General features: G+C 49.0%; 1 protein-coding gene across 3 annotated transcripts in view; it reads right to left on the bottom strand.

Annotated features, from left to right (window-relative positions):
* Positions 1 to 21,768, bottom strand: part of SLC2A9 (solute carrier family 2 member 9) — a 197,940-nt gene extending 176,172 nt beyond the window's left edge. For 2 of the 3 annotated variants that reach the window (XM_054484722.2, XM_054484724.2), the window contains exons 1-2: positions 21,514 to 21,767; positions 19,180 to 19,278 (exon numbers count right to left, since the gene is read on the bottom strand). In XM_054484722.2, the coding sequence (XP_054340697.1) occupies positions 19,180 to 19,278; positions 21,514 to 21,663 (249 nt within the window). In that variant the 5' untranslated portion in view covers positions 21,664 to 21,767. Of the gene's footprint in view, positions 1 to 19,179; positions 19,279 to 21,513 lie in introns of all 3 variants that reach the window. The other variant, XM_054484723.2, reaches the window with a different exon arrangement.
* Between the last annotated feature and the right edge of the window lie 2,209 nt (positions 21,769 to 23,977).

The following is a 23,977-nucleotide window of genomic DNA, read 5'->3' on the forward strand; positions in this document are numbered from 1 at the left end:
TTGGAGGGTTTTTGGCAGGGGGAGGACATGGTGTGGCTTGCATTTTCAGAGGATCCCTCTGGCAAGTGGATGAAAGAGGAGCTAGACAGGAAGCCAGGCACACTTGGGGGGCACTGCAGTGGTCCAAAGATCATGGTGGCCTTCACTAAGCAATGGAAATGAAGAGAAGTGGATGGATTTAAGATATATTTTGAGAGTAGAATAGGCAGGACTTCCTGGGTGATTGGCTCCAGGTTTGAGAACAGATGGTGTTGCAGAAAGTGAAAGAAGAACACAGAAGACTCCCAGATTTCAGACATAAGCAAATGGTCTGATGGAAGGAAATGAGGTGAGGAGGGGAGACACCCTCTGCTTGCAAGGTATTTATCTTCTTTCTGTTTTCTCTTTCTTTCTGGCTTCACAACTATCTTACTCATAGCATGGAGTGAGGATAGAATATATTATCAATAGCTACAGCTATTTCTATTGATGATGAAGTTTCCAGATCTCAATGCGCAAGATACTGATCTGCATCATCCACTGACTCATTCAACAAACATGTGCTGAGTACTGGGCCCTGAGATAGACACAGAGATAAATGGAACATAACCCTGGATCTCAAAGATCTTCCATCCACTGGAGCTGATAATGCATTGTATCATTTAAGGATGCTCTTGGCAAGTAACAGGAAACCTCAACTCAAAATAGCTGAACAATGAGGACACTTACAGAAATGCAAATTTACAGGAGTGGTGAGCTTCAAGGATGGCCCATTTGGTGACTCAGTAATGGCCAAGAATCCAGGTGCCATCTGGTTGCTTCACTCTGCTTTCCATAGTTTTGACCTCATCCTAAGACAGCATGCACTCACAATTGCAGGATGGCTCCTAGTAGCAGTTTTGGCTACATGCTTTTCTATTCATGCATGGCTGGAGAGAGTAACCTTGGCCTCTCATAGGTCTCTTGGTGCTAAGAGGAACCTTCCCAGAAGCTTCTAACAAACTTCTCTTTATGTCCTACTGGACATAGTTGGGGCACAGATCCCTTACTAAACCAGCGTGGAATGGGACCCATTAGCCTGTACCTCTGCCCCTGAATTCCTTTCCTTTATTTGTTCCTCCCTACCTGAGTGAATGGGACCACCATTCTCCAGTTGCTCAGCCAAAAACCATGAAGTCATTCTTAACTCCTGCCCTTAATTCAATCTCCTCAACTAATCCACCCTCACTCATCCCTGACTGTTAGGGTTGAATTGTATCTAACGTCACACCTCCAGATTTATATACTAAAGTCCTAACTCCCCATACCTCAGAATGGGTCCTTATTTGAAATGAGGTCATTGAAGATATAATTAATTAAGAAGAGGTCATATTGGAGTAAGGCCCACCCTACTCCAATATGACTGGTGTCCTTTATAGGAAGAGGACACAAAGACAGACACTGGTACAGAGTGAATTTTGTTCCCCTCCAAACTTCATATGTTGAAGTCCTAACCCCTAGTACTTCAGAATGTGACCTTATTTGGAGACAATCTTTACAAAGCAAATAACATTAAAATGAGGTCATTAGAGTGGGCCCTAATCCAACGTGACTAGTACCCTGATAAAAAGGGGAAATGTGGAGATAGACAGGCACAGGAGGAAGATGATGTAAACAGGCATGGGGAGAAGATGGCCATCTGTGAGGCAGAGAGAGAAGGCTGGAACTGAGCCTTCCTTCAAAGCCCTCAGAAGGAATCCACTCTGCCAACACCTTGATCTTGGACTTCTGGCCTCTAGAACTATGGAATAACACATTTCTGTTCTTTCAGCCACTCAACCCATGGCACTTTGTTACAGCAGCTCTAGAAAAGTAATATATTGCCTAGCTTCCAAAAGCTTCTCACCACTTCCACCATTCTACCACCCAACCAGTCCAAACTGCCATCCCCTCACTGGGGCTACCAGGACACTGATTCCTGAGCCTTCATCAGGGTGCTACCAGCAGCCTTCAGAATGGCCACTGTGTTCTTTCTTAGTGGCTGGATATTTACCTGACATTGACCATTTAGTCAATGTCAAGGCTTTATGTCCTCTATTGGACATTTATCTGCCTTTTAGGCTCGCCAGCATCAGAAGCCCTCTTCCCGCCTGGGAGACTTTCCTGCCTTAGAATCCTGAGTGGGAAACAGAGGACACATAACTACAGAAGCCAAACATGCCAAACACCCGCTCTCCCAGTATCCTCTGCAGCTGGAAGTGGACATATGACCAAGGCTCAGCCAATCAGACGCTGGAACTTTGACCAAGGTGCTACTGGGGCTAAGACATGGGGCTGAGGAGGATTCTCCAGCAGCAAAGGGAGCTCTGGTGGGATTGGCTTTGGGGGCAGCAGCAGGGGAGCTGCAATGTCCTGTGCCAGCGGTGCAGTCAATGGCAGTGGTGGCTGCAGTGGAGACCATAGGACCAGCTCTGGGAGTGATTTAGGGTAGTATCTCCAGCTACAGAGCTTCCAGGCCTGGCTCTCCAGCCCTCCCACTGATCCTGTGAGCAACCCACTCTTCTCAACAACTTTTTTGGCTTTAGTTGTTCCTTACAACTATGGAAATACAGAAACTCTAGCAAAGCACATAAATAATCTCACTTCACCCTCACGACAACGCTAGTGGTAAAAGCCCTCATTTACAAACAAGGGGCCTGAGAGTTATACAACCGACCCACAGTCACGGCTTATATGCACTGGAGAGGCTTTTGTGCTGGAGCTACCAAACTTCAGGGCACAAATACAACTGCTCCACAAACTGAACTCTTGAACTCACGATTAAGATGTGAAAGTTAAGCAGATAAAACTAATGGTGCATTTATTGATTAAAGAGTAAATATTGGCTGGGTGCAGTGGCTCATGCCTGTAATTCCAACACTTTGGGAGGCCAAGGCGGGCAGATCACCTGAGGTTAGGAGTTTGAGACTAGCCTGGCCAACATGGTGAAACCCCATCTCTACTAAAAATAGAAAAATTAGCTGGGTGTGGTGGCGCACGCCTCTAGTCCCAGCTACTCTGGAGGCTGAGGCTGGGGAATATCTTGAACCCTGGAGGCAGAGGTTGCAGGGAGCCAAGATTGCGCCACTGCACTCCAGCCTGGGTGACTGAGCGAGACTCCATCTAAAAAAAAAAAAGAGTAAATATCAACTATATCAACTAAGCCTTTGCTTGGGCTGGATACTCCGTCAGACCCTGGTGAATACAGCAGCAACCACCCCCAAGGAGAACAGAGTCTAGTGGGAGAAACAGTGATGATTGCTAAGCGCAAGGATTAGAGGGGCCACAGCAAGACAGGGGGTAGAGGCTGCCCCAAGAACTACTGCAAGTATGTACAGAGTAAAGACCCTTCAGAGAAGCTGGCATAAGTAATGAGTATCCAGGACTTCACAGACACCCCTCCTGCCACCTGATAAACAGGAGACCTCCACATGTGCAAGGTCATTCTTCCATGTGAACTTGCTCCCTATGGCACTCTTATAGTAATTCAAGCAATTGCAGCTGTCTTGCAAGGAGTCAGGCTGATACCCACCCTGGAAGGCCTCAGTAATGACTGGCTTCCCAGAATTAATGTAAGGAAATGAAAAGGATGCTGATTGGGAGGAAATTTTGTCTTTTCCTTTGTGTTGCACTGCACTTAGGAGCCTGGTGGGAAAAGAGAGGGTTTTCAGCTCACCCACTGCCAAGCATTGCTTTGGGAGTCTGTGGAAGTTTCTTACTGTGATGTTGGGAAATGGCCGACAGAAGCCTCTATAGACTCTGGAGGGGCCGGAAGACTTGCTGCATAGCCTGGGCCCCCTGCAGGAACACTTTTCTCAAAAGTTCCCTGAAAGCTGTTTGTAAGCCAGTGCTTTTGGCAACTGAACGTTTGTCTTCCAGGTCTGAATTCAGCAATAGCCCAGGTGAAAGGCCTTGTTACCACAAGGCTGAAGCCAGTGATGAAGTTTGCTCAGAAAATTCACTGCACTAACATTCCCCAAGCTTGAGATTTGTGAACCTCACCTATGGGAACACATGACTGGTCATGCATGATACAGAATGGGTGCTTAAATAATAATTTGTTTTGAGTTTCTGCTGTGTGACAGTAACCACATAATAATAAAACAGGTAACCCACACATCATAGTTACAATATGCCATGTACTATTCGAAGAACTGGAGCATACTGACTCACTTCTTACCCTCCACAAGGGTACTATTTGTTACCTCTGTTTTGGGCAGATGTGGTATCTGAGCCACAGAGCCACAAGGGGCCCTCCCAAGCTCACACCATTGGCATGCAATGTCACCAGGACTCAGCCCCAGGGAGCCGAGATCCAGAGTCCATCTCTTAACCATTACTTTTTTCCAACTCTAAGTGTAGAAAATACAAAGATGATGATATCAATACCTCTGTTTTAGAGGAGAAGAGGAGACATGGAATGAAGATTGGTTGACTGCTAAGTATGTATCAGACATTTGGATATCTCATCTCATTCAACCCTTGTAGCCATCCTGAGAAGTTTCATTCACAACAGAGAACTCTGGAGTGGAGAAACACATCCCATAGCCATGCCGAAGATGGTAGAACTGCAGGGCCTACTAGACCTCACAGTGCTCTCCTCTTCCTGGACATACTGCCAGGCCACCTTACCCAGTTCCTTGCATCTAGGTGGGGCCGTATGACTACTTCTCAAGCAAGGAGTGTAAGTACAAGGGACAGGTGTGACCTCCACCAAGACACTGAGAGTGTGTTTGCCTGCTCCATGCTTGCTCCTTTCAGCTGGCCAGCCACAGAGGAACCAGCAGAGGACTCCAAAGTCCTAGAGAATGGTGGAACCACTTCACTTAAGGAACCTGGGTCCCTGAATGGCTTCATGGAGCAGAGTGTTCCTGCTCATCTCCTTCAAATGAGGTGATATAAATGGGAATTTTCATTGTGTTAAGCCACTGAGATACAGGGCTTATTTATTATAGCAGCAAGTTTGCCCTGCTGACACAATCAACCCAACTACAGAGCCTATGCCATCACAATTGCACTGTGACCTGAGGCTTCAAGAAGGAGGAGAGATTTAGGCCAAGTCATGAAGGCTTGGAGATATAAACCCTTACCTAGAGCTTTCCTTTCTTGTGTTGGGAGAACTTTATCCTGTTTGAAGAAAACATTCTGCATTAAAAATTTGCTTTAAGACCACTGTGGTAGGTAACCTCTAGGCCTGCTTTGGGACATCTCACTCATTCCTATCTTACTTGGGATTCCTTGTTTTACTTTTTCATTCAGCCAACGACCATGAGGCACATTCTTGTATCTTTCTGTCTGACTTTACAGGTCTGCTTCCTCACTACCAGGGGCCCAGCTTCCCATCCTGTCTTCTAGATACAAATTCTGCTGTTTCTTGCCTTCAAGGAGTTCAAGATCTAGTGGAGACAGTAGTCAAGTAAACATACAATTATAACATGGAATAAAAATGCCGTGACAGTAGGAAGCCAAGAAAGGCTGTGGAATCCAAGTCAAGCAAGCAAGAAGGGCAGATGGAGTGGGCTCAGTTAGAGGATGACAGGCAGAGTGAACAGAATTCTTGAAAGTGCAGAAACCAGAGACCACAGGTTGCCACACAGGAGCTGTAAAAGACGCAGTGGGTTGAAAGGTGGCCCAGTAGAAGGTTGGAGGCTGCCTGTACCTGGTTTTCCCTGCCAGCCTCAGGAGTCTACAGAAAATTCTATGGGCACTGGGGAGCCATTGGAGGGTTTTAGCATGGAATTGATAGCTCTAACTTGTGGTTAAGAATGTTCTTCATAGGTGCAGTGTGAAGGACATTGCAGGGATTAGACTAGAGGCGGCTAGGCCTGTTAGGAAGCTCCTACAATTGGTATGAGATGATGAGTCTGATCAAAATTGTTATGAGTTGCTCCAGAAGCATTGATGTTATGGCTAGTACTAACTATAGCCTAAACTGCAAACAACTGAATAAAAGGCTACATGGTTAAAGCAAAGGAAGCTTAAGAAAGAGCCAAGAGTTCTGGGTTTAACACTTGCTTGTATCACTGAGTCTTTCTGTGGCCTTGGGTGATCTTAAGCAATCTGTGTGCCTCTCTGGCAGTGCTGTCAATGTTAAAGGTACTTGGAATTGGCTTTTTTCCACTCTCAGCTCTGCCACATCTTTGCTGGGTGACCTTGAGTAAGTTGCTTAACCTCTCTGTGCCTCAGGTTCCTCATCTGTTAAATCATTGCCCTCCTTGAAGAGTTATTGTGAAGATTTAATGAGAGAATGAAGATACAGCACAGTGCTGGGTCGATATGAAGTACACAATAAAAATCGGAAGTTGGGGTGGTTGGTGGTAGTGTTGTTGATATTTTTATTTCTATATTTGCAAAATAAGGGGCCTAGACTCATTTATTTGTCAGATTCAAGAATCCATGAATCACTTACCATTATCTCCCAGGCCAGGAACCTGGGGACCAAGCTTCTGGACATAAAATTGAACTCTGCAATTCCCAGCCAAGAAGACTGGCTTAGGGCATCTCCAAATAATAAAAGAAATTGCCAGACAATGGGAGGCAAATTACCTTGTAGCGTGTTTAACAATATTAATGTGCCTTACTGATTCACACAAAGCCTGCCATGAACTCACTTGGAACGATTCTCAGGAGTGCTATAAAAATACACGGAAGTAGAACACTTGGTGGCTGGGTCAGAGTACACACACCATTGCATAAGAGAGGAAGTCATGCCACAATGCCTTAGGGCTTTATAAAGACAGTCTGCACCACTGAACACACTGGCACAGGGAAGAACGCAGTCCAGAAGTCCTTAAAAAAGTACCCATGCTGAACCACGCCCTCTGAAGTTAGGGCCACACAAGAACAAAATTCCACAACCCCAGCAGTGCTACCTAATGTCGCCTGGCTCCCCGAGGTAAGGCCTCCTGTGTAGAAAAGAGCTCGCACAGCAGGCCTGAGACTGCTCTTCCTAGAAAAACCTGCTGCAGGGTAAGCCCCAGGCTTGCATCTGGGAACTTGGATGTTGGAAGTGTTGCCACCATTCCCAGATCTAGTAAGAGTGACTCACTGTACCTAAACTGTGCAAACAGTGTGGTTTATGCTGTCTCAGTGTGGTTTATATCTGCTTTCTTTCTGGGAATCTGGAATTTTCCGCTTGCCAAGTAGAGAGTGCCTATGTGACCACCCCCCGATAAAAACCCTGGACTCCGAGTCTCTAATGAGTTTCCTTGTTAGACAAATTTCAGAAGAGTTGTCACAACTTGTTGCCGTGGGGATGAAGCGCACATCCCCTCACGGGACGTGAGGCTCTGCTGGAAGAGTTCTTTGGAGCTTGCCCGTGGTTTCCTCTGGACTTCACCCCTGAACCTTTTTCCTTTGCTGACTTAGCATTGTGTTCCACCACTGTGATCAGTCATAGCTGTGAGTACTACCTCATTCCTGTGCCAACGCCTGTGACTCATGCCAGTGAATTCTCCTACCTGAAGGTGGTGTTGGGAGACCCCAGTACACCTCCCTTGTCCTAAGGAAAACACTTAGCTCCCATTTTGGCTTGACTTGAACATTAGGTTTGCAGGTTTGTGGTGTTTTTTCCTCCTCCCCAAGTGATTCTCCCAGAGGAGCCTGGCTGACTCACTGGGAAAGAGGCTCTTGTGCCTCCAGACACCTGAGACTATTTTGTTCCCACAGCTAGCTTTCAGAATGAAATGAAACATGATGAAAGAGGAAACATCAATTACAAGCAACAGCCAGGCAAGTAAGGCTTTCAGAGCCTCCTGGGTTTCCCCTCAACCACCTTTGCAGTGAGGGGGCAGCCAAATGCTTGGGTTTAATTAGATGAAACATAAAGAAGTTAAGTTTCTTTGTCTATTTGACCCCAGGCAGAAGCAGAGAAGTGAATGCACTCCCAATATCGTTCTTATTCAATCACAGTCCTGAGCCTTCCTCCTGCTGGAACATTCTTCTGAGAGGTTGCATAGCTGTGTTTATAGGGGACAGTGCATTTACGCAGACTTGAAATGATATTTTGCTCTCCTTTTTGCATATCCTCCGGTTGGCCGGAATGAAAAGGGCAAATTGTTTTCATTATCAGTCAAATCACTTCTGGCTGCTTGAGGTAGCAGGGGCCCCATCTGCAACATCAATTCTGGAATAACTCATTTATAGAATGGGAATAAGAACCCCTAGCTTGTAGATGAGACTGCCAGAAGGATGAAATGAGGTGTGTGAAGTCCCGAGCATGATGTCAGCATAGAGCAGGTGCTCAATAAATTTCAGGGTCTTCCCCTGTGGGTCAGAAATAGGGTGCTTCTAGTTTCACTTGTCTGGTTTGTTCACATCAGCTGTGCCACTCCAACATGCCCCTCCAAGTTTCCCCACCTCCCGTCTTGCTGGATCAGCTATCCCCAGCTCTCTGGCTGCAGCAACCACTGCCCCCACTGCACTAAGCTAAGCTTCCTTGAGATTTGATGGGACCGGGTTCCTTTCCCCATTTGGCTCAGCAAAGGCATTTTTCTTGGAGAAACTTTATGAAATGAGAAAATTCTACATCAAAGAGGCAGGTTGTCCAGCTCTAATCGCTGGGACCTCCAGGGCATGGTGCAGGGGGAGTTGGCACCCACAGCCTGGGACACCTGGACACCAACGCCCCAGGCTGGAAAAGGTCCCTGGGCCCTCATCAGTCAGCAGCTGTGCTGGCTCTGATCAAACCAAACCAAACCAAACCAAACCAAACAATGACTCACAGCTCCCAATTTAAACAATGCAGCAGCATCTCATATTAGAGAAAAATTGGAAACAACCTCAGAGGCCCACATTAGGAAGATAGGACATCACAGGAGGCAGCTCCACACTGCTGTTAAACATCCTGGTGATGGAGAACTTCCAATAGCATAGAAAGGTACTTACAAATAAATAGTAAGCCAAAAAAGAGAGTATTAAACAGTATATATGGATGATCTTCAGAAAAAAGAGTGGATTTAGATGAAACATTAAAAGCGGCCTCTGGATGGAGTCTGGGTTTTGACTGTGTTCAGGCCGAAGTGTACCATCTATTAGCTAGGTAGCCCTGGGCCAGTCATTCAATCTCTTCCTTATTTGTAATATGGGGTTATCAGCATAATATCTGCCATGTGGGGCTGGTATATAAATGAGACAGATCATCTCTCTCTCACAGAAGAATGTTTGTATGTATAGCTTCATTATCAAATTTCTGTGCTGTGTTTTTTGTTTTTTTTTTCTAATGGAAGTCTGTTGCATTTATAGTTACTGAGATAAAGTGAGACAACAGCAAGAGTAAAAATGAAAAGAGCGGGGGGTGAGGGGACAAAACTCTGGGATTCAGAGATACCCATTTCATAGACATAATTGCCCGTTGTTTCTGCAGTGACAAAATGCACAGGGTCTTCCTGTAATCTCAGCCCTCTTCCACCAAAGTCTTGAGCCCTGCTATGCCTCCCCCTCACCCCAATCAGAACTTATGTCATTTGACACAGTCTCTGCTCATCATTCCCTCCTGGTTTCCTTGAGAATGGGTCCCAGGCCACACCAGAGGCACCTGCCATGGGACATGCTTCTTTCTCTAAGAGCGCCTGGGTTCCCAGAGCAGCCTGCTAAGATGGCATTGGGGGGATTAACTGAAAGCACCAGAACTTGCTTTTGGGTTCTCTCTCTGTTGGTTCACTTGAATCTTCTTTGATCAGGTTCTAACATCTGTGGCTAATTGGGTAGCTCTACCCTTATAGAGAAAAACGTTGATTTTGCTTTTTATTACCATTTGTTTATCTGCCTTTAGGGAAGGAGCAGACAGGAGAAAATAATAGAATATATCATTTATGCTGGGAAATGTATGAGGAGTCAACTTAATTGCTCTACAGAAACCCTGGGCTTAAATACTAACACCACGGAGGACAAGAGTCTGTGTCTCCCCTCCCAAGAAGACAAAACATTGCTAACTCAAAAACCACTGGAAAGGTGAGTAATTTCTTATCAAAGCCAAGCCATTCAGTATTATTTGTGTGGCTGCCAGTGTTGTTTCAAATAAGTCCTAATTTATATTGGATGGTGTGGGGCCAATGAGTTAGACTCCTAAAGTTAAGTTCTCATTCATTCTTTCTCACTCCTTCCTTCTCTCACTCACTAATTCATTTAACAAACATTTTTTGAGTATTTTCCGTTTATAATATGCATTTGTGTAATGTAAATCTTATATATACAGTAGACAACTGTATAACAAAATTTGGCTGGCCTTTTTCCCTGGTTCTTGGGATGTAGCCTGTGAATTCTTGGGATTTCTCGAGTTATTCATGGCAGACCTCTCAGAACCCCTTGATAGTGTATGTTAACAAGATAACTCAGGATGGGGGTTGGCCATGCCAGAAAGACCAGCCATGTGATAGAGGGTCGGGGCTTTGAGCCGAGTGACATCAGCCCTACCTCCAGGGAAGAGAGGAGGACCAAAGATTGAGTTCAACCTTATGGCCAATGATTTGATCAATCACATCTACATGATGAAACCCCAATAAAAACTTGGAACACTGAAGCTTGGGTGAGCTTCCCTGGTAGACAACACTCTGTGGGAGGAGAGAGAACACCAGAGCTGGAATCCTTCCAGACCTTACCCTGTGATCTCTTCTTGTGGCTTATTCTGATTTGTATCCTTTTTGCTATAATAAAGCTGTAATTCTAAGCATAGCACTTCCTGAGTTCTGTGAGTCATTTGAGCAAATTATCAAACTGGAAAGGGTAGTGAGAACCCCCAAATGTGTTACCATATGCTCAGGGAACCCCTGAGCCTGTCACTGGCATCTGAAGTGAGGCCAGTCTTGTGAACGGCTGTGCTCTTAACCTGTGAAGTTTGGCCTAAATGGCTAGTTAGCATCAGGAGTCATGGAGAAGCTGTGTGCAAGGTACTTTAATAGACACCACAGAAACAAATGAACAGTGTTGTTTTGAGTAACACTTTGATCTGTACAATCCTGACTGCTATACTTTTGCTAAACCTCCAAGCATTTCCCCCAAGCTACAGGCCAGGAACTGAACAAGCAGGCACCAAGTTCACTGTCTATCCTTGTGATTAGCCCTGAACTGTCCCTCCCACCTCACCTTCTGTTCCCCCAACCACTGCATTCCATGTTTGCTTTTTAATTTTTATTTTCACTCATACCTCCTATTCAACACATTCATTATCTCAACTTTGGTCCTTTTTTCTTGGCGACTTTTCTTAATGTCCATCTGCCAGTGGTCATTCTGCCTAGGCTGACTGTTCTCTTGGGCTCACTGCAATGTGGGATCCTCCTACAATCATGGGAAATGCGTGAGTCCTGGGTCAGGAATCCATCCAGGTCCATCACCTCAATAGTTGCTTCTCATGGATCAGCTACTCTTGAACCCCACACCCTTTGGCTTGTTTTTTGTCTTGGTTGGGCCCTTTTGGATTGAAGTCTAGGCTCCATATTGTCCGCCCTGCCACAGACCTTGCATTTCTTTAGAACACTGCTTCCAGAATCTTCCTGTAGGCTCTGTGGACAACACCCATGAGCAACAGGAACTTTGACTCATGCTTTGCCCAGGCACCATCATCCCACCTAGGCCTGTATCAGCCCTGTCTGCCCATTTCAGTCCCCAGAGAATGGCCCTTGGGGCTCAGAACCCCCCACTCCAATCTGTGGGTCTCCATCCAGCCCTCAACAACTTCTCAGTTGGATTCTAGACACTGGGTGCTCACAGGTACCAAGAGGACATCTTTAAGCACAACTCTGGCAATCATCCCAGATGATTCTAGCAGTATAATGAAGCAGGTTCCAGGCACTGCAACATTTTCCTACTAAAGGTCAACTATTACAATGGCATAAATCTGAAGCCATTTGGAAGGATTCAGATTAGCACATTTGCATGCATGACTGTCTGAAAATTCAGGCTACATTTCATTGGTATGCAAATTAGCCCTAAATTTGGCAGTCTTTTACAATAACTTCAGGATGTTTTAGACAGACAGGTAGGTAGGTAGATGGATAGACAGAAAGATACAACTATGCCAGTTAGAGCTAGTCACTGGAAACAGAAAGGACAAAGCCTAGACAATCAGCAATACATGAACAAAAGAAAGGAGATTAGAAAGCAAACATCTTCAGGAAGATTTAGGTGCTCCTATTTAGATGCTATGCACCATAGGCTGTGGATTAATTATTCAGCCAGCCAGCCCTCTGCCCAGAGGTACTAATGACACAAGGAATCTACAAGAGCCTCCTCCCTTTCCTAAAACCTCTAGCACAGGGGTTAGTCAACAATTGGCCAGCAAGGGAAATCCTAGACCACCATCTGTTTCGTAAATAAAATGTTATTGGCACATACCCTTGCCCATTCATTTACATATCATCTATAACTGCTTTATCTCTACCTAGCAGAGTTCAGTAGTTGCAACAGAGACCATATGGCCAACAAAGAAAAACCACGCACTATCTGGACCTCCACACAACATTTGCTGGACCTTTACAGAATGTTTGCTGATTCACAGAATGCAGCAGATCAGCCTAGTGGAACAGAAAGAAGGGATACTCGGGAATTAGACAGACCAGGGTCCAAGTCCCCATCTGTGAACATGGTAGAGGTGGTCCTAGAAGTTTTCCATAGGACAGACTCACAGCTGGCAATTTGTTTGAGAGTGAAGATACCTAAGGACTTGCCCTGGACTCACTTTAAATTTAAATTTATCCATTTGCTCATTTAGCAAATATTTTTTATAAATGCTTACAATGTGACAGACATTGTTCTAGGTGCTGGCACTGCAGAAGCAAGGAACTTTCTAAAGTGAAGGGAAGGAGGACAAGAAGTAAAGGAATACATCATATCTCAGGTAGTGTTAAATACCATGAGGAGAAATAAATTCGGTGAGGGCTAAAGCGTGATGGAGGGGCGCCATTTTGGATAGGCTGGTCAGGGAAGACATTTCTGAGGAGGGGACGTCTGAGCAGAGGCCAGAAGTAATCAAAGGAGGGTGCGCAGGAAAATCAGGGGAAGAGCATTGCAGCCAGCAGGAGCGGCACGCACAAAGGCCCCGAGGTTCCAGTGTGCAGTGTGTTTGCGGGGCAGCAAGTGGGGAGAAGGTTGCGTAAATGGAGAAGAGGGAGTGAGGGGGGAAATGTTGATGACAGAGTGGTCACAAGGCCCCAGGTGCCGTGTAAGTCACCACGGTCTGGCTTGCTTTCTAGATATAGTGGGTTTTGAGCGGAGGGACAATATGATCTTCCTTCATTTGTCAAGGATCCCTTTGCCCTTTGGGTGGAGAATGAACTGTAGGAACCAGAGTGGAAACAGATAAACCAGTTAGGGTTTAGTCTAGAGAATGAATAGAGCCTAGCTACTGTGGTGTTCATCTTGGTGATCAACGTGCCAGCACAGCACAGATAACCCTGATTTTCAACAGCTGAGGACAATAAGAACCTCTTGGCAGTTCATGCAAAGTCCAGTGTGTGTTTAATAGTTCTCTGCCATCTGGAGGAAGAAAGAACTGAAGATCTTTCTTCAGTGCTGCCATAACCAGGGATGCTGCCATAAACCAGGCCTCACGTGGCCTCTCAGCACCTCTGTTCACATCCCATCCACCAAGCTGACCAAGGACCCTTGTGGATGCACGAGGTGCAGGTGTTCTCTTCCAAATGGGGCATGAAAAGTAGTCAGATCCTGGGGATTCTTGGAAAGTTGGGTGGCCAGGAGGCACATCCAGGTGATCGTGTTGAGGAGAGGCCAGTGGGAATTTTTAGGAAGTGTCCCACCCCTGAAACTTGGATGTATTGGCTTCCCTCAGCCTCAGTTTCCTCGCCTTTAAAAGGGGGTTAGTGATCGCTGCCTTGCAATATTGTAACAAGGATCCAGTGTGCACACAATTCTGAACCTGGGCCAAGTGCAGAGCTGGTGCCCAGAGGTGAGTTATTTTCATTTTCGGCATTACAGAAAGTTTCCAAATATCTGAGGAGAGAGGAGCACCGAGCGTTTTTAAGATTGAGGCTGGGTGGCAGCAGGGCCAACGGCAGCTACTGCATGGATTGTTCTAACGGTGCAAGCTGCCTGCCCTGAAGGTAAATGCCCACTGCCTGGAGTCTGTGCCCTGATCACCTGGGCCCCCAGTTATCCAACAGCTGGAGAGGTGAAGCTGGCTGGGCGGAGGACTTACAAGCCTGGGCTAGTGCCTTCCCATAGGGCAGCATCCACACACCACCCCCTGGTGGCAGCCTTTGTTCATCACCTCTGTGAGCAGATACCCTCCCCGCACTCCAAAGCAGCACTAATATCTGCACCTCTTCCGTTCCAAGGGTTTCTTTCTCCTTCTTGAGAGCCCAGAACCCCAGGTGAAGCCTAGCTCTCACACCACAAACCCCTGCCAGGCTTGGGTCCTTCCAGCCTGTGTTAGATCCCATTCCTTAGAGTCTCTGCTCTGTTCCTGGTCTCCCTGGTTCTGGGGCTGCCTCACTCACCCGTTCCTAAGCCCACTGCAAGGGGAAGAGAGAATTCGAGGTGATCGCTGGACACTGGGCTGAGCTCCTGGACCCGTGGCTGAGCATCACGTCTCCTTTCATTTCGCAGCGACCTCACAAGGGGCTGAACACCAGCCCTTTACAGAGGCACCTATGTGGGGAGCTGGGATTCTGTGCAGGCCTGCTCAGCTCACACTCAGGGCAGTTTCCACCTCGGGAGGGCCTCCCAGGGCGAGCCTTGGCCCTCAGGCTGCTCATAGCCTGGGTGGTGCTGGATCGTGCTCCTGTTCTCACCTCTGCAACCTTTCTGGTCTGGCTTCAGCTCCCCTTTCCAGCCTCTACTTCTCCACCCCCCTGGACCCCACATCCAGCTACCATTAGGTCTCCACCATTCCCAGAAAGCCTTGAGCTCTCTCTTTCAAGCCCCAGTGAGGCCCCACTGACCTCCCCAGGTAGAATAAAGTCCTTCAGCTGTCCTGTGGCTCCATGCAGCCTGCCTCACTGTCTGGTGATTATTTATTGAGCCTCTGTCACTGCTGCTGGTCTTGGGGCACCTCGAGGACATGGATGTGTGTCGTTTTCATCTTTCTACCCCAGATACAGCAAGGTCAACACCCAGGGAAGGGCGCTGAAGGATTGCCTGAACAGCTACCCCTCTCTTCTCACAAAGCAGCACAAGTAAACGTAAAACATCAGGACCTTTAGGCAGAGCAGGAAGAGGTTACATGACCCCACACCCCATAGGGAGGGGAACAGTTTGGGGAGTGATTCTAGCTAATGATAAAGCCATCTTTGGTTTCTCGGTGAGATCAGGTCCTTTGTGAGGACTGCTCTACAAGAACCCCGAGGCAGGGAGGGGTCGGGACAGGATTCAGACAATCACAGGTGCCTACTTGTAACACGATGGCAGCATCATCCACCTTGTGCTTGAGCCCCTAGGGTTGTTGCAGTGAATCCTTGCCCTGTCTTTTGGTTGGTAGATGGACAGGTAAGCAGCCCTGGGCTTGCTGTGGCTCCTCCCATCTCCCCTTGTTCCTCTTTGCCTTCTCTGATCATGCCAAACTCCCCCCATGGCTGGACTGTTGGCACCTGCCATTAGTGGTCGGGGGTAGGAAGGAGAGGCAGAGAGCATGGCATGGATCTTGGATTCAGACAGACCTGGGTTTGAATTCCAACACTGCCACCTCCCAGCTGTGTGATCCTGGGCAAGTTGCTTAAACTCTGAGCCTCTGTTTTTTGGTTCACGAAATGAAGGTAACATCAGTAATTAACTACCTTGAGCTGAATTGTGTCCCCTCCAAAAATGTTGCATGACATTTTTGTTGCAAGAATAGGGCATGTTGAAGCCCTAACCCCGATGTGATGGTATTTGGAGATGAGGCGTTTGGGAGGTTACTGGGGTTAGCGGAGGTCATGGGGGCGGCCTCATGGTGGGATGAGTGTCTTGCTCCCTTGCACTCTTCCTCCCTCTGCCATGTACAGATAGTGAGAAAGAGGCCATCTGCAAGCCAGAAGGAAGGTCCTCGCCAGACAACGAATCCACCGGCACTTTGATTTTGGATTTCCAGGTTGGAGAAGTATGGGAAAATAAATGTCTGTTGCTGAAGACCCCAGGCTGTGCTGTTTTGTTACAGCCAAAGACTCTGATGTCTCTGTATTTCTGAGAATGGAATGCGCCTGGCATGCAGTACATTTTGGCAGAGTTGATGAGCTGGCCATCACAGTCTCTGCTCCTCTTCAAAGGCAGACAGCACATGCTGGGAAGTAGCTACCCAATTGGGGATGACACTTCCCAAGCCCCGGATCTGGGCAGATGGCTCAGTCCTGGACTCAAGGCCTCCTCGGGGTGCTTGCCCTGGGCTCCGCTAAAGTATGCATGACGAGCCATGGTCTCAAGGTTCAAAGGACACCAGGCTAAAAAGCACCTTGTGATGTCTCAAGACTGAACACCTTGCTGCGCATGCTGGCCATAGAGGTAGAGCTCCGATATTCCAAACAAGAAGTCTCATGGCCTAACACTGCCTGGCACAGAAAGGATCTGTTTTAAAAATGACTGAAAATGTGTCTGATGCCCGGGAAACCATAAGCCCGCCCAGGGCCAAACTCTGGCTCCACTTATTATGTGACTGTGGGCAAGTCAGTGAACAGCGTGCCTCAATTTCCTCATCTGTAAAATGGGGATAATGATGATCCATACCTCACAGGGCTGTCATGAGGGTGCAGTGAGCTGATTAATGCATGAAAAGTACACGGAGGAGGGCCGGCACCTCGTGCGGGCTTTTTCCATCTGTGCTGTTACTGATGCTGCCATAATATGTGTTACTCATCTTAAGAAAGGTAAAGGCCACCCTAGCTGTGTAGGTCTTCAGAAATCCCCTCCTTTCCCGAAATGGAGAGAGGGCACGTTAAACTCTCTCTGTTTGGCTTACCATGGTCTTTCCCATTAAATACCTCTAAGCTCTAGCCCCTCCTGTCCTTCTCACTGACACCAAAGTTGCTTTTCTAAAAAACAGTGAGCATATTAAATAAGTAAATAAATAAGGAGGCACGTGTTCTCAGGACCTCCTGAGGTTGTGTCCCGGTTAAAGAAAAATAAATTTTAATTAAAAAAATGTGAGTTGCAAAACCCCATCCCCATGAATCTGCCATGGCTCCCTAGTGCCCAAGACTAAAATCCTCCTCCTCAGCCTAAGATCTTAGGCCCTCTTCTTTTGACTCCATCCTGCTTTACCACCTCTTCTTTCATCCCAGCTCCCCATTCCCCCTAGGTACTGGCACACCACACGCTACTAACTTCCCAATATGCCACCATGCGGGCACAGCCAGGCCTTCGTGTGTGTGCTTCAGCTCCCCACCTCCCTTTGACACCTGTGGAAATTCTACACATCCCTCGCGGCTCAGCTCAAATACCACCTCTTCCAGGTTGTCTTCCCTGATGCCCAGAGGTGGACACATCATAAACTCTCAACAATGCTTGCTGAATGAATAAGTGAGTAATGGGATTGCTCCTTCCTCATGTTTCCACAGTCAGTGCTTGAACTCATATCATTCTATCCCAGGTGTAAGTTTCACATATCTCTGCTCCACAAGCCATGAGTGCAAAGGTTCTCCCCGCCCCCTCACCTGGATGTTTTGATGAACTTTCAAGATGAAACAAGAGTCCAAATTCAAGATGAAACAAGAGTCCAAATTCCTAGCCCTCTTTCAAAGACAAATATGGGCAAGTCAGATCCCCATCTTGGGATGACGTCACAATGACAAAATCAAAGATCACTGACTGTTGACAGTGCTTACTGAAGCCATCTAGGCCCCCTGGTTTTCAAACTGTTTTTAGCAACAGAACTGAACAATGTCAAATAATTAACAGACTTTTTAAACATAGAACTGACCTGCCCAAATAGTGCTTAGATCCCTGAGGCACCTCTGCAAAATTCCAGGGCTCCTGGGAACCTCTGAAACTCACTGACCCAGTCTTCCCCTATGTTTTCCACACAAGGATGTTGGACTCCCAAGCAAGGAAAAGCCTGGAAGGCACCCAGGGCTGTCCTTGGCCTGCTTCTTGTCTGCCCCCAAAACAGCTTGTGCTCCAAGAACCTGGAGCTCCCCGCATTTCCCCAGATGTGTCCTACATCCGTGTCCCCAAAACAGCCTGTGCTCCATGAACCTGGAGCTCCCCGCATTTCCCTAGATGTGTCCTACATCCCGGCCCCCATCCATCACTCCACCTTCCAAACTTGGTCAGGCATCACTTCCTGCAGGAAAGCTTCCCTCAAGCCTCCAACCTGCCCTTGCCTGTGGGTGGTGGTAGGTCAAAGCCAAAGCCAGCACCCACAGGATAGCATCTAAACCTTACAGCCTAGGTAGGCGGTACCCAACCTTTAACTGCAAACCAGAGGCACAATGTGAAGAGGGCCTGGGAGAATTGCACCTGGATCTGATTTCAGAGTAAAACACAAGCCAAAGATGGGTCTTATCCAGCAGATGCCTGAGTGGCCTCTGGTTGTAATTTAAAGTCAACAACACCAGGCCGGGCACAGTGGCTCAAGCCTATAATCCCAGCACTTTGGGAGGCCAAGGTGGGTGGATCGCTTGAGGCTGGGAGTTCCAGACCAGCCTGGCCTACATGGCGAAGCACCATCTCTACAAATACAAAAATTAGCCGGGTGTGGTGGTGCATGCCTGTAGCCCCAGTTACTCGGGAGGCTGAGGCAGGAGAATCACTTGAACCTGGGAGGCGGAGGTTGCAGTGAGCCGAGATTGCACCACTGCACTCCAGCCTGGTGACAGGGTGAGACTCCATCTCAAAGATAGATAGATAGATAGATAGATAGATAGATAGATAGATAGATAACAACAACAAAACAAATCAAGAAAATGTCCAAGTTTCCATGCATAAGGCCCCTCCTGCTTCTTTCCCCGGCATTAGGGGCCAGAGGATCGCCCCTGACCCCACCCCGGGACTTCCGAAGCCCCCTCTCATCTAGTCTCCCAACGTTCTCCCAGGACACCCACCCTGCAGCCGCAAGAACTGTCATCCCCCCGCCCCTGTCCCCGTGTCATCATTGTCTGTTTCTGTGCCTACCCTCTCCCCCCAGCGGGCGCTGGTCTCTGTCCCCGCTGTGTCCCGCGCCGCGAGCGCAACGGGAGGGGGCGCTGGAGCCCAGGGCCCTTGCGCACCCGAAGGTTTCCGAGGGGCCGCAGCGCCCTCTGCCGGGCCTTGGCGCGCACTCACCGGGGTGGGGGCGTTCACCACAGACAGATTGTAGCCGTAGAGGAAGGAGGAGCCGAAGGCGCCCGCGAGGGAGGCCACGAGGAGCGAGCAGGACCAGTCCTGGGGGGAGAGGAAACCACGTCAGAGCCGGCAACGGGCGCGCAGCCAGGGCCGAGGGAAGACCTGGAACGTTCCCTCAGCTGGGGGAGGCCTTCGTGGGGAGAAGTCTTTGTCCTTGGCTGGGCTAGAGACAGAGAGAAGAGACGCAGGTTGGGGACCTGCAGATAGGGTTCCAGTCCAGGTCCGCGTGCGCAGGCCGGGCGCCCTCAGGTTTAGCGGCCACGCCCTTGCGTTCCTTCCGGGTTGCGTGAGGATCCCTGAAACGCAGACCTGAAACGCAGTTTTCAGCAGATGCTGTGGGCAGCTCCACGCGATCCTTTTAGCGAAGTTGGCGAGTGTCTGAACCAGACAGAAAAAAGCAAAGCCAGACTCCAAGCGCTATCAGCCAGGTGTGATTCTAAGCACTTTCTGCGCATTGTCTCTGAGTCCTTAGATCAGTGCTGTTATATCCTGTATTACAGGTGAGGAAAGAGGGGCACAGAGCGTGGCTGGTGCTGTCTAGGATGGGGACTGAAGTCCAGGTGGCCTGGCTGCAGTGCCCCTCTAGTCACCACTGCACTGTCCCCTGCTGACCCGTCACCTGAGTGCGTTGTCCAAGGGCCTGAGACTGCCGACAGCCACACAGATGTGCACACACGCTTACATGCACATACTGTTCCAGGCTGAGGCGTCAAACTACAGGGGCTGGTCCAAGCCTCGGGACAAGGACCTGCAGACATAGAGATGCAAGGTTTGGCACAGAGAACAGGGCGCCTGCCTTGGTGTTGTCCTGCCCTGCAGCCCCATCTAAGGACAGCCACCACCAGTACAGGGCCATAGGGCAGAAATACCTGGATCCCTGGCAAAGGCTGACAAGCTGGCATGAGCCAGGGCAGGAGGGACGGCTGTCCTCAGCTGGTCAGGGAATATGGGCCAAGTGGGCAGGGACCAGGTGCTCCGGAAGGCACCTTCTTTGCCATCATTTGACATATTTGTGAGTGTGTGTGTGTGTGTGTGTGTGTGTGTGTGTGTGTGTGTGTGTGTTGTAGGCGCCAGGCCCTGACAAAACTGTGGGGATGCAACAGTGAAGAAGACATATGGATCCATGGTTCAGGGACCCAAATCAGTCAAATCCCGTCTGGAAAGGAATGTGGGTCTCTTGATGGCCACTTCCCTGCTCTGCTCATCTCGTTTGTCTCCTCTAGTGCCACCAGCCACGAGATAGAGCTTTGGGGCTTTGAGCCAAGTGATATCAGCTTTACCTCCAGGGCCAGTCCCTTCAGCTTTAGGAGTCTGAGCAAGTGACTTGACTTTTCTGGGGCTCAGCTTGCCCACCTGTGAAATGGGATCTTAATAGCAGCACTGGCTGCATATGTTGTTGAAGAGCCTGCTGCAGAGGAGGTGCTCCGTAGAGTCTGCGGACCACATGCGGGGGCAAGAGGGAACATTTATAAGCCTTGGGGATGGGTGCTGCCAAGTGAAATGTAGGACCAGAATATTTTTCTGCAGTGAGAGGAGCTTGAGCTGAATGGGGATCCCGGATGGAACAGAATCACATTTCAGATGAAACGCCTGTTCTCTATCACTCTCTCTTTAAACCTATCCTCTGAGTCTCGGCACAGATACCACTTCTTCTGAGCCCCTGGGCTGTGCTGGGCATCGTTTCTGTGCTCTGTGCCTTCTTTGCTCCCAGCCCCGATGACCTTAGAGGACACAAACTCCTTCCTCGTCTGCACTCCATCAGATTGGGAGCACCTGGTGTGAAGTGCCCCTGCCAGAGGCTGGCGAAGGGCAGGTGGGGGCTGTCTTCTCCTGCCTCAGCTGTGCTCCCTGGAGCCCCCTGCCTGTGTGGCCCGCCTGTGCCCTCCACCCGCTCCCCACTCACTGCAGGGGCAGAGGGTGCCCACTGACCGACGGTGCTGCTGCCCGTGCCATGCCCTGGGGAGGGTAAGAAGAGGGACACCACCATGCAAGTGCGGGGCAGGGCAGCCTGCCACCATAACCTCGTTCCATGTACACACCCAGTCTACCAGTGACGCTGTTGGCCCAGTCAGCTGGGGCTTGGAGAGAGCATGCCAAAGTCACACAGATGGAGAAGTGCAACTCAAACTGGGGCCTCCCTGCCTCAAAGCCCCAGATCCCCCGATCCCCCAGCTACACGCTGCCAGGCTGGGGCTGAGCACTGTCACACGGCTGCTACCCAGGCCTGCCTTCCCCACAGCCCTCCAGCCATGCAGAAAAGCTGTCCGTAGTTACCTTTCTTCTCCTCCCATCTGGCAGCCCGCTCCTCAGGTGGTCACACTCCAGCAGTGCCCTCCCTGGCCCTGGAGGCCCGGCGTGGCTTGTGTCATCTGCGAGGGGAGCTAGGCCCAGTTCCTTGGAATTCCTATTTTGTTTCCTTGCCATGGGTCTCAGTGACTCAGCTGATGGCTCGGCCCAGGGACCCCGGACTCTGCCAAGGCATCTCCGTGAATGAGGAGGCAGAGTCCACCGGAAGGAGGGTGGGAGTTCCTGACAGGAAGTGTGGCAATTTGATCATGCCTGAACAGGCAACAGGGCAACATTTTTTTCTCTGCTCCTAAGTTATCACAGCAACGAAACAGTCCAAAAAGGGAAATCTGTCCTCTCCAGGATTACCACCCAGGGGGTGGATTTTTTTTTTTTTTCTTAGCATCTTTTTATTTTTCTCTCTTAACAAAGCCTGGAGCAGGGTGACTGCCATTAACCTAGGATACCTCCCTAATGGTTGGAACAGAATGGAGAGGTGGCTGACTTTGACTCAGAAGCCTGAATACAGCTCTGCCCCTGACTCCTCCACATTTTTTTTTTTTTTTTTTTTTGACCGAGTCTCGCTCTGTTGCCCGGGCTGGAGTGCCTTGATGCAGTCTCTGCTCACTGCAACCTCCGCACCTGGGTTCAAGCAATTCTTCTGCCTCAGCCTCCCAAGTAGCTGGGACTACAGGCGTGCACCACCATGTCCGGCTGATTTTTGTATTTTTAGTAGAGACTGTGTTTCACCATGTTGGCCAGGCTGGTCTTGAACTCCTTACCTCAGGTGATCTGCCTGCCTCAGCCTCCCAAAGTGCTGGAATTAGAGGCGTGAGCCACCACGTCCGGCCAACTCCTCCACTTTTTAACTGTGTATCCTCAGGCAAGTCACTTTATTCTCTGAGGTGCCACTTCTACCACTGCAAAATGGAATATTGACCCCACTCTGACTATCCTGCAGACTTATTCTGAAGCTCAAATAGAAAACAGCCAGCCCTGAGTGGCGTGCTGGAAATGAGTATGGGCTGTCCTGCAGCCTCGAACAAAGGCAAGGGCTGTGGGTTTGGAAGAAAAAGCATTCGCCTTTTAGTCATTACTCTGTCCTGCTCATTCAGCACTGGCTGAGGGGACATGTCCTATGTGCCAGCCCCAGGCTGGCTCAAGGACAGTACTGAGAAGGCAAGGGCCTCATGCACACCAGGAGGTTGTTCATCACATGGCCATGTTGCCTCAGACGCCAGAGAAGCACCTTCAATTTTGGCTGGAACAGTTTGCTCCCAGAAGCAGAGAGCAGTGCAGAGGTGGGGCCAGAGCCAGGGACAGGCTTGGTGAATGCAGAATGTCCAGGAGGCAAGGTAGGGCTCAGTCCACAAAAGAGAGACTGAAAAGTTAGCAAAGTATGTTTAGTAAAAAGCACACACTAAAATAAAAGGTGTGGAGTACGGCAGACATGCCAGGAACCTGGAATGTGAAACGCACACGGAAACATCCAGCCCCGAACTGCACGGTGGTGAGAATGTGGCTGCTCAAAGCAAGTGGGGAACCAAGACTTCCAAAGAGGAAAACCACCCTCAGGAGTTAGGCTGAGGATGTACTGAGCACACCAGTCATTCAGTGCAATCGTCCTTCTGCATGTTAATCAGTCAGGCACGCCCCTGGGAGAAGTGGTATTTCTTGAACTGGATTTCAGCTATGCAGCCTGGTTTCCTCACTGAGTGGTGGGCCTAGAGCAGCATTCTGATGTGCAAATCTTAATTATAACATGAGCTAAAAAGGCAGAGGATTCCCCAGGACAGCTTGGAGGAGGCACCACTCCAATCTCAGCTGGATCTTGGAGACCCCCTGGAAGAGGCGGCTTCTGAGCAGACAGAGAAGGATATAGGGTGAGAGGGCAAGGAGCAAAGGCCTGCAGGCACAGATGCCTGCAGTGTGTGGAAGTGAAATTGTCAGTGAAGCATGGTTGGGGCCTGAAGTATAGGAGATGGGCCGAGGAGGGGCAGGGACAGCTGCATCCCTGTGCATGGAGGGCCCCTCTGCCCCTATGCTGTCCTGATAGGGACTGCATTTTCATCATCTCATTTACCCCTCCTCATCCCATTGCTGTGACTCCCCTCTCTATACCCTCCCTGTTTCCTCATCTGTAACAGTGGGGACCTCACCAGATTTTGCTAAAGCTCAAATTGGATCAGGTGACCCCTCATCCTGTTAAAAATTGCTTCGTAGTTCTCTGTTGGGATTGAAAACTCAAAAGGCACCAGAAATTAGGCAGTGGACATGAATGTGCAACTACAGTAAAAGTAAAAGAGAGCGGGGATGGGTCCCTCCCGAATCCAGATGGCAGCTAACCAGGGCTCCTGGTAGCCAGAGCACCTGCCTCACTTTCAGCTCATATTACACGTGCACAGGGCTTTCCCAACTGTGTTCACGTTCATGATATTATTTAGTCCTCAGA

Source organism: Pongo pygmaeus, chromosome 3, assembly GCF_028885625.2.
Source record: "Pongo pygmaeus isolate AG05252 chromosome 3, NHGRI_mPonPyg2-v2.0_pri, whole genome shotgun sequence".
Classification (NCBI taxonomy): Eukaryota; Metazoa; Chordata; class Mammalia; order Primates; family Hominidae; genus Pongo; species Pongo pygmaeus.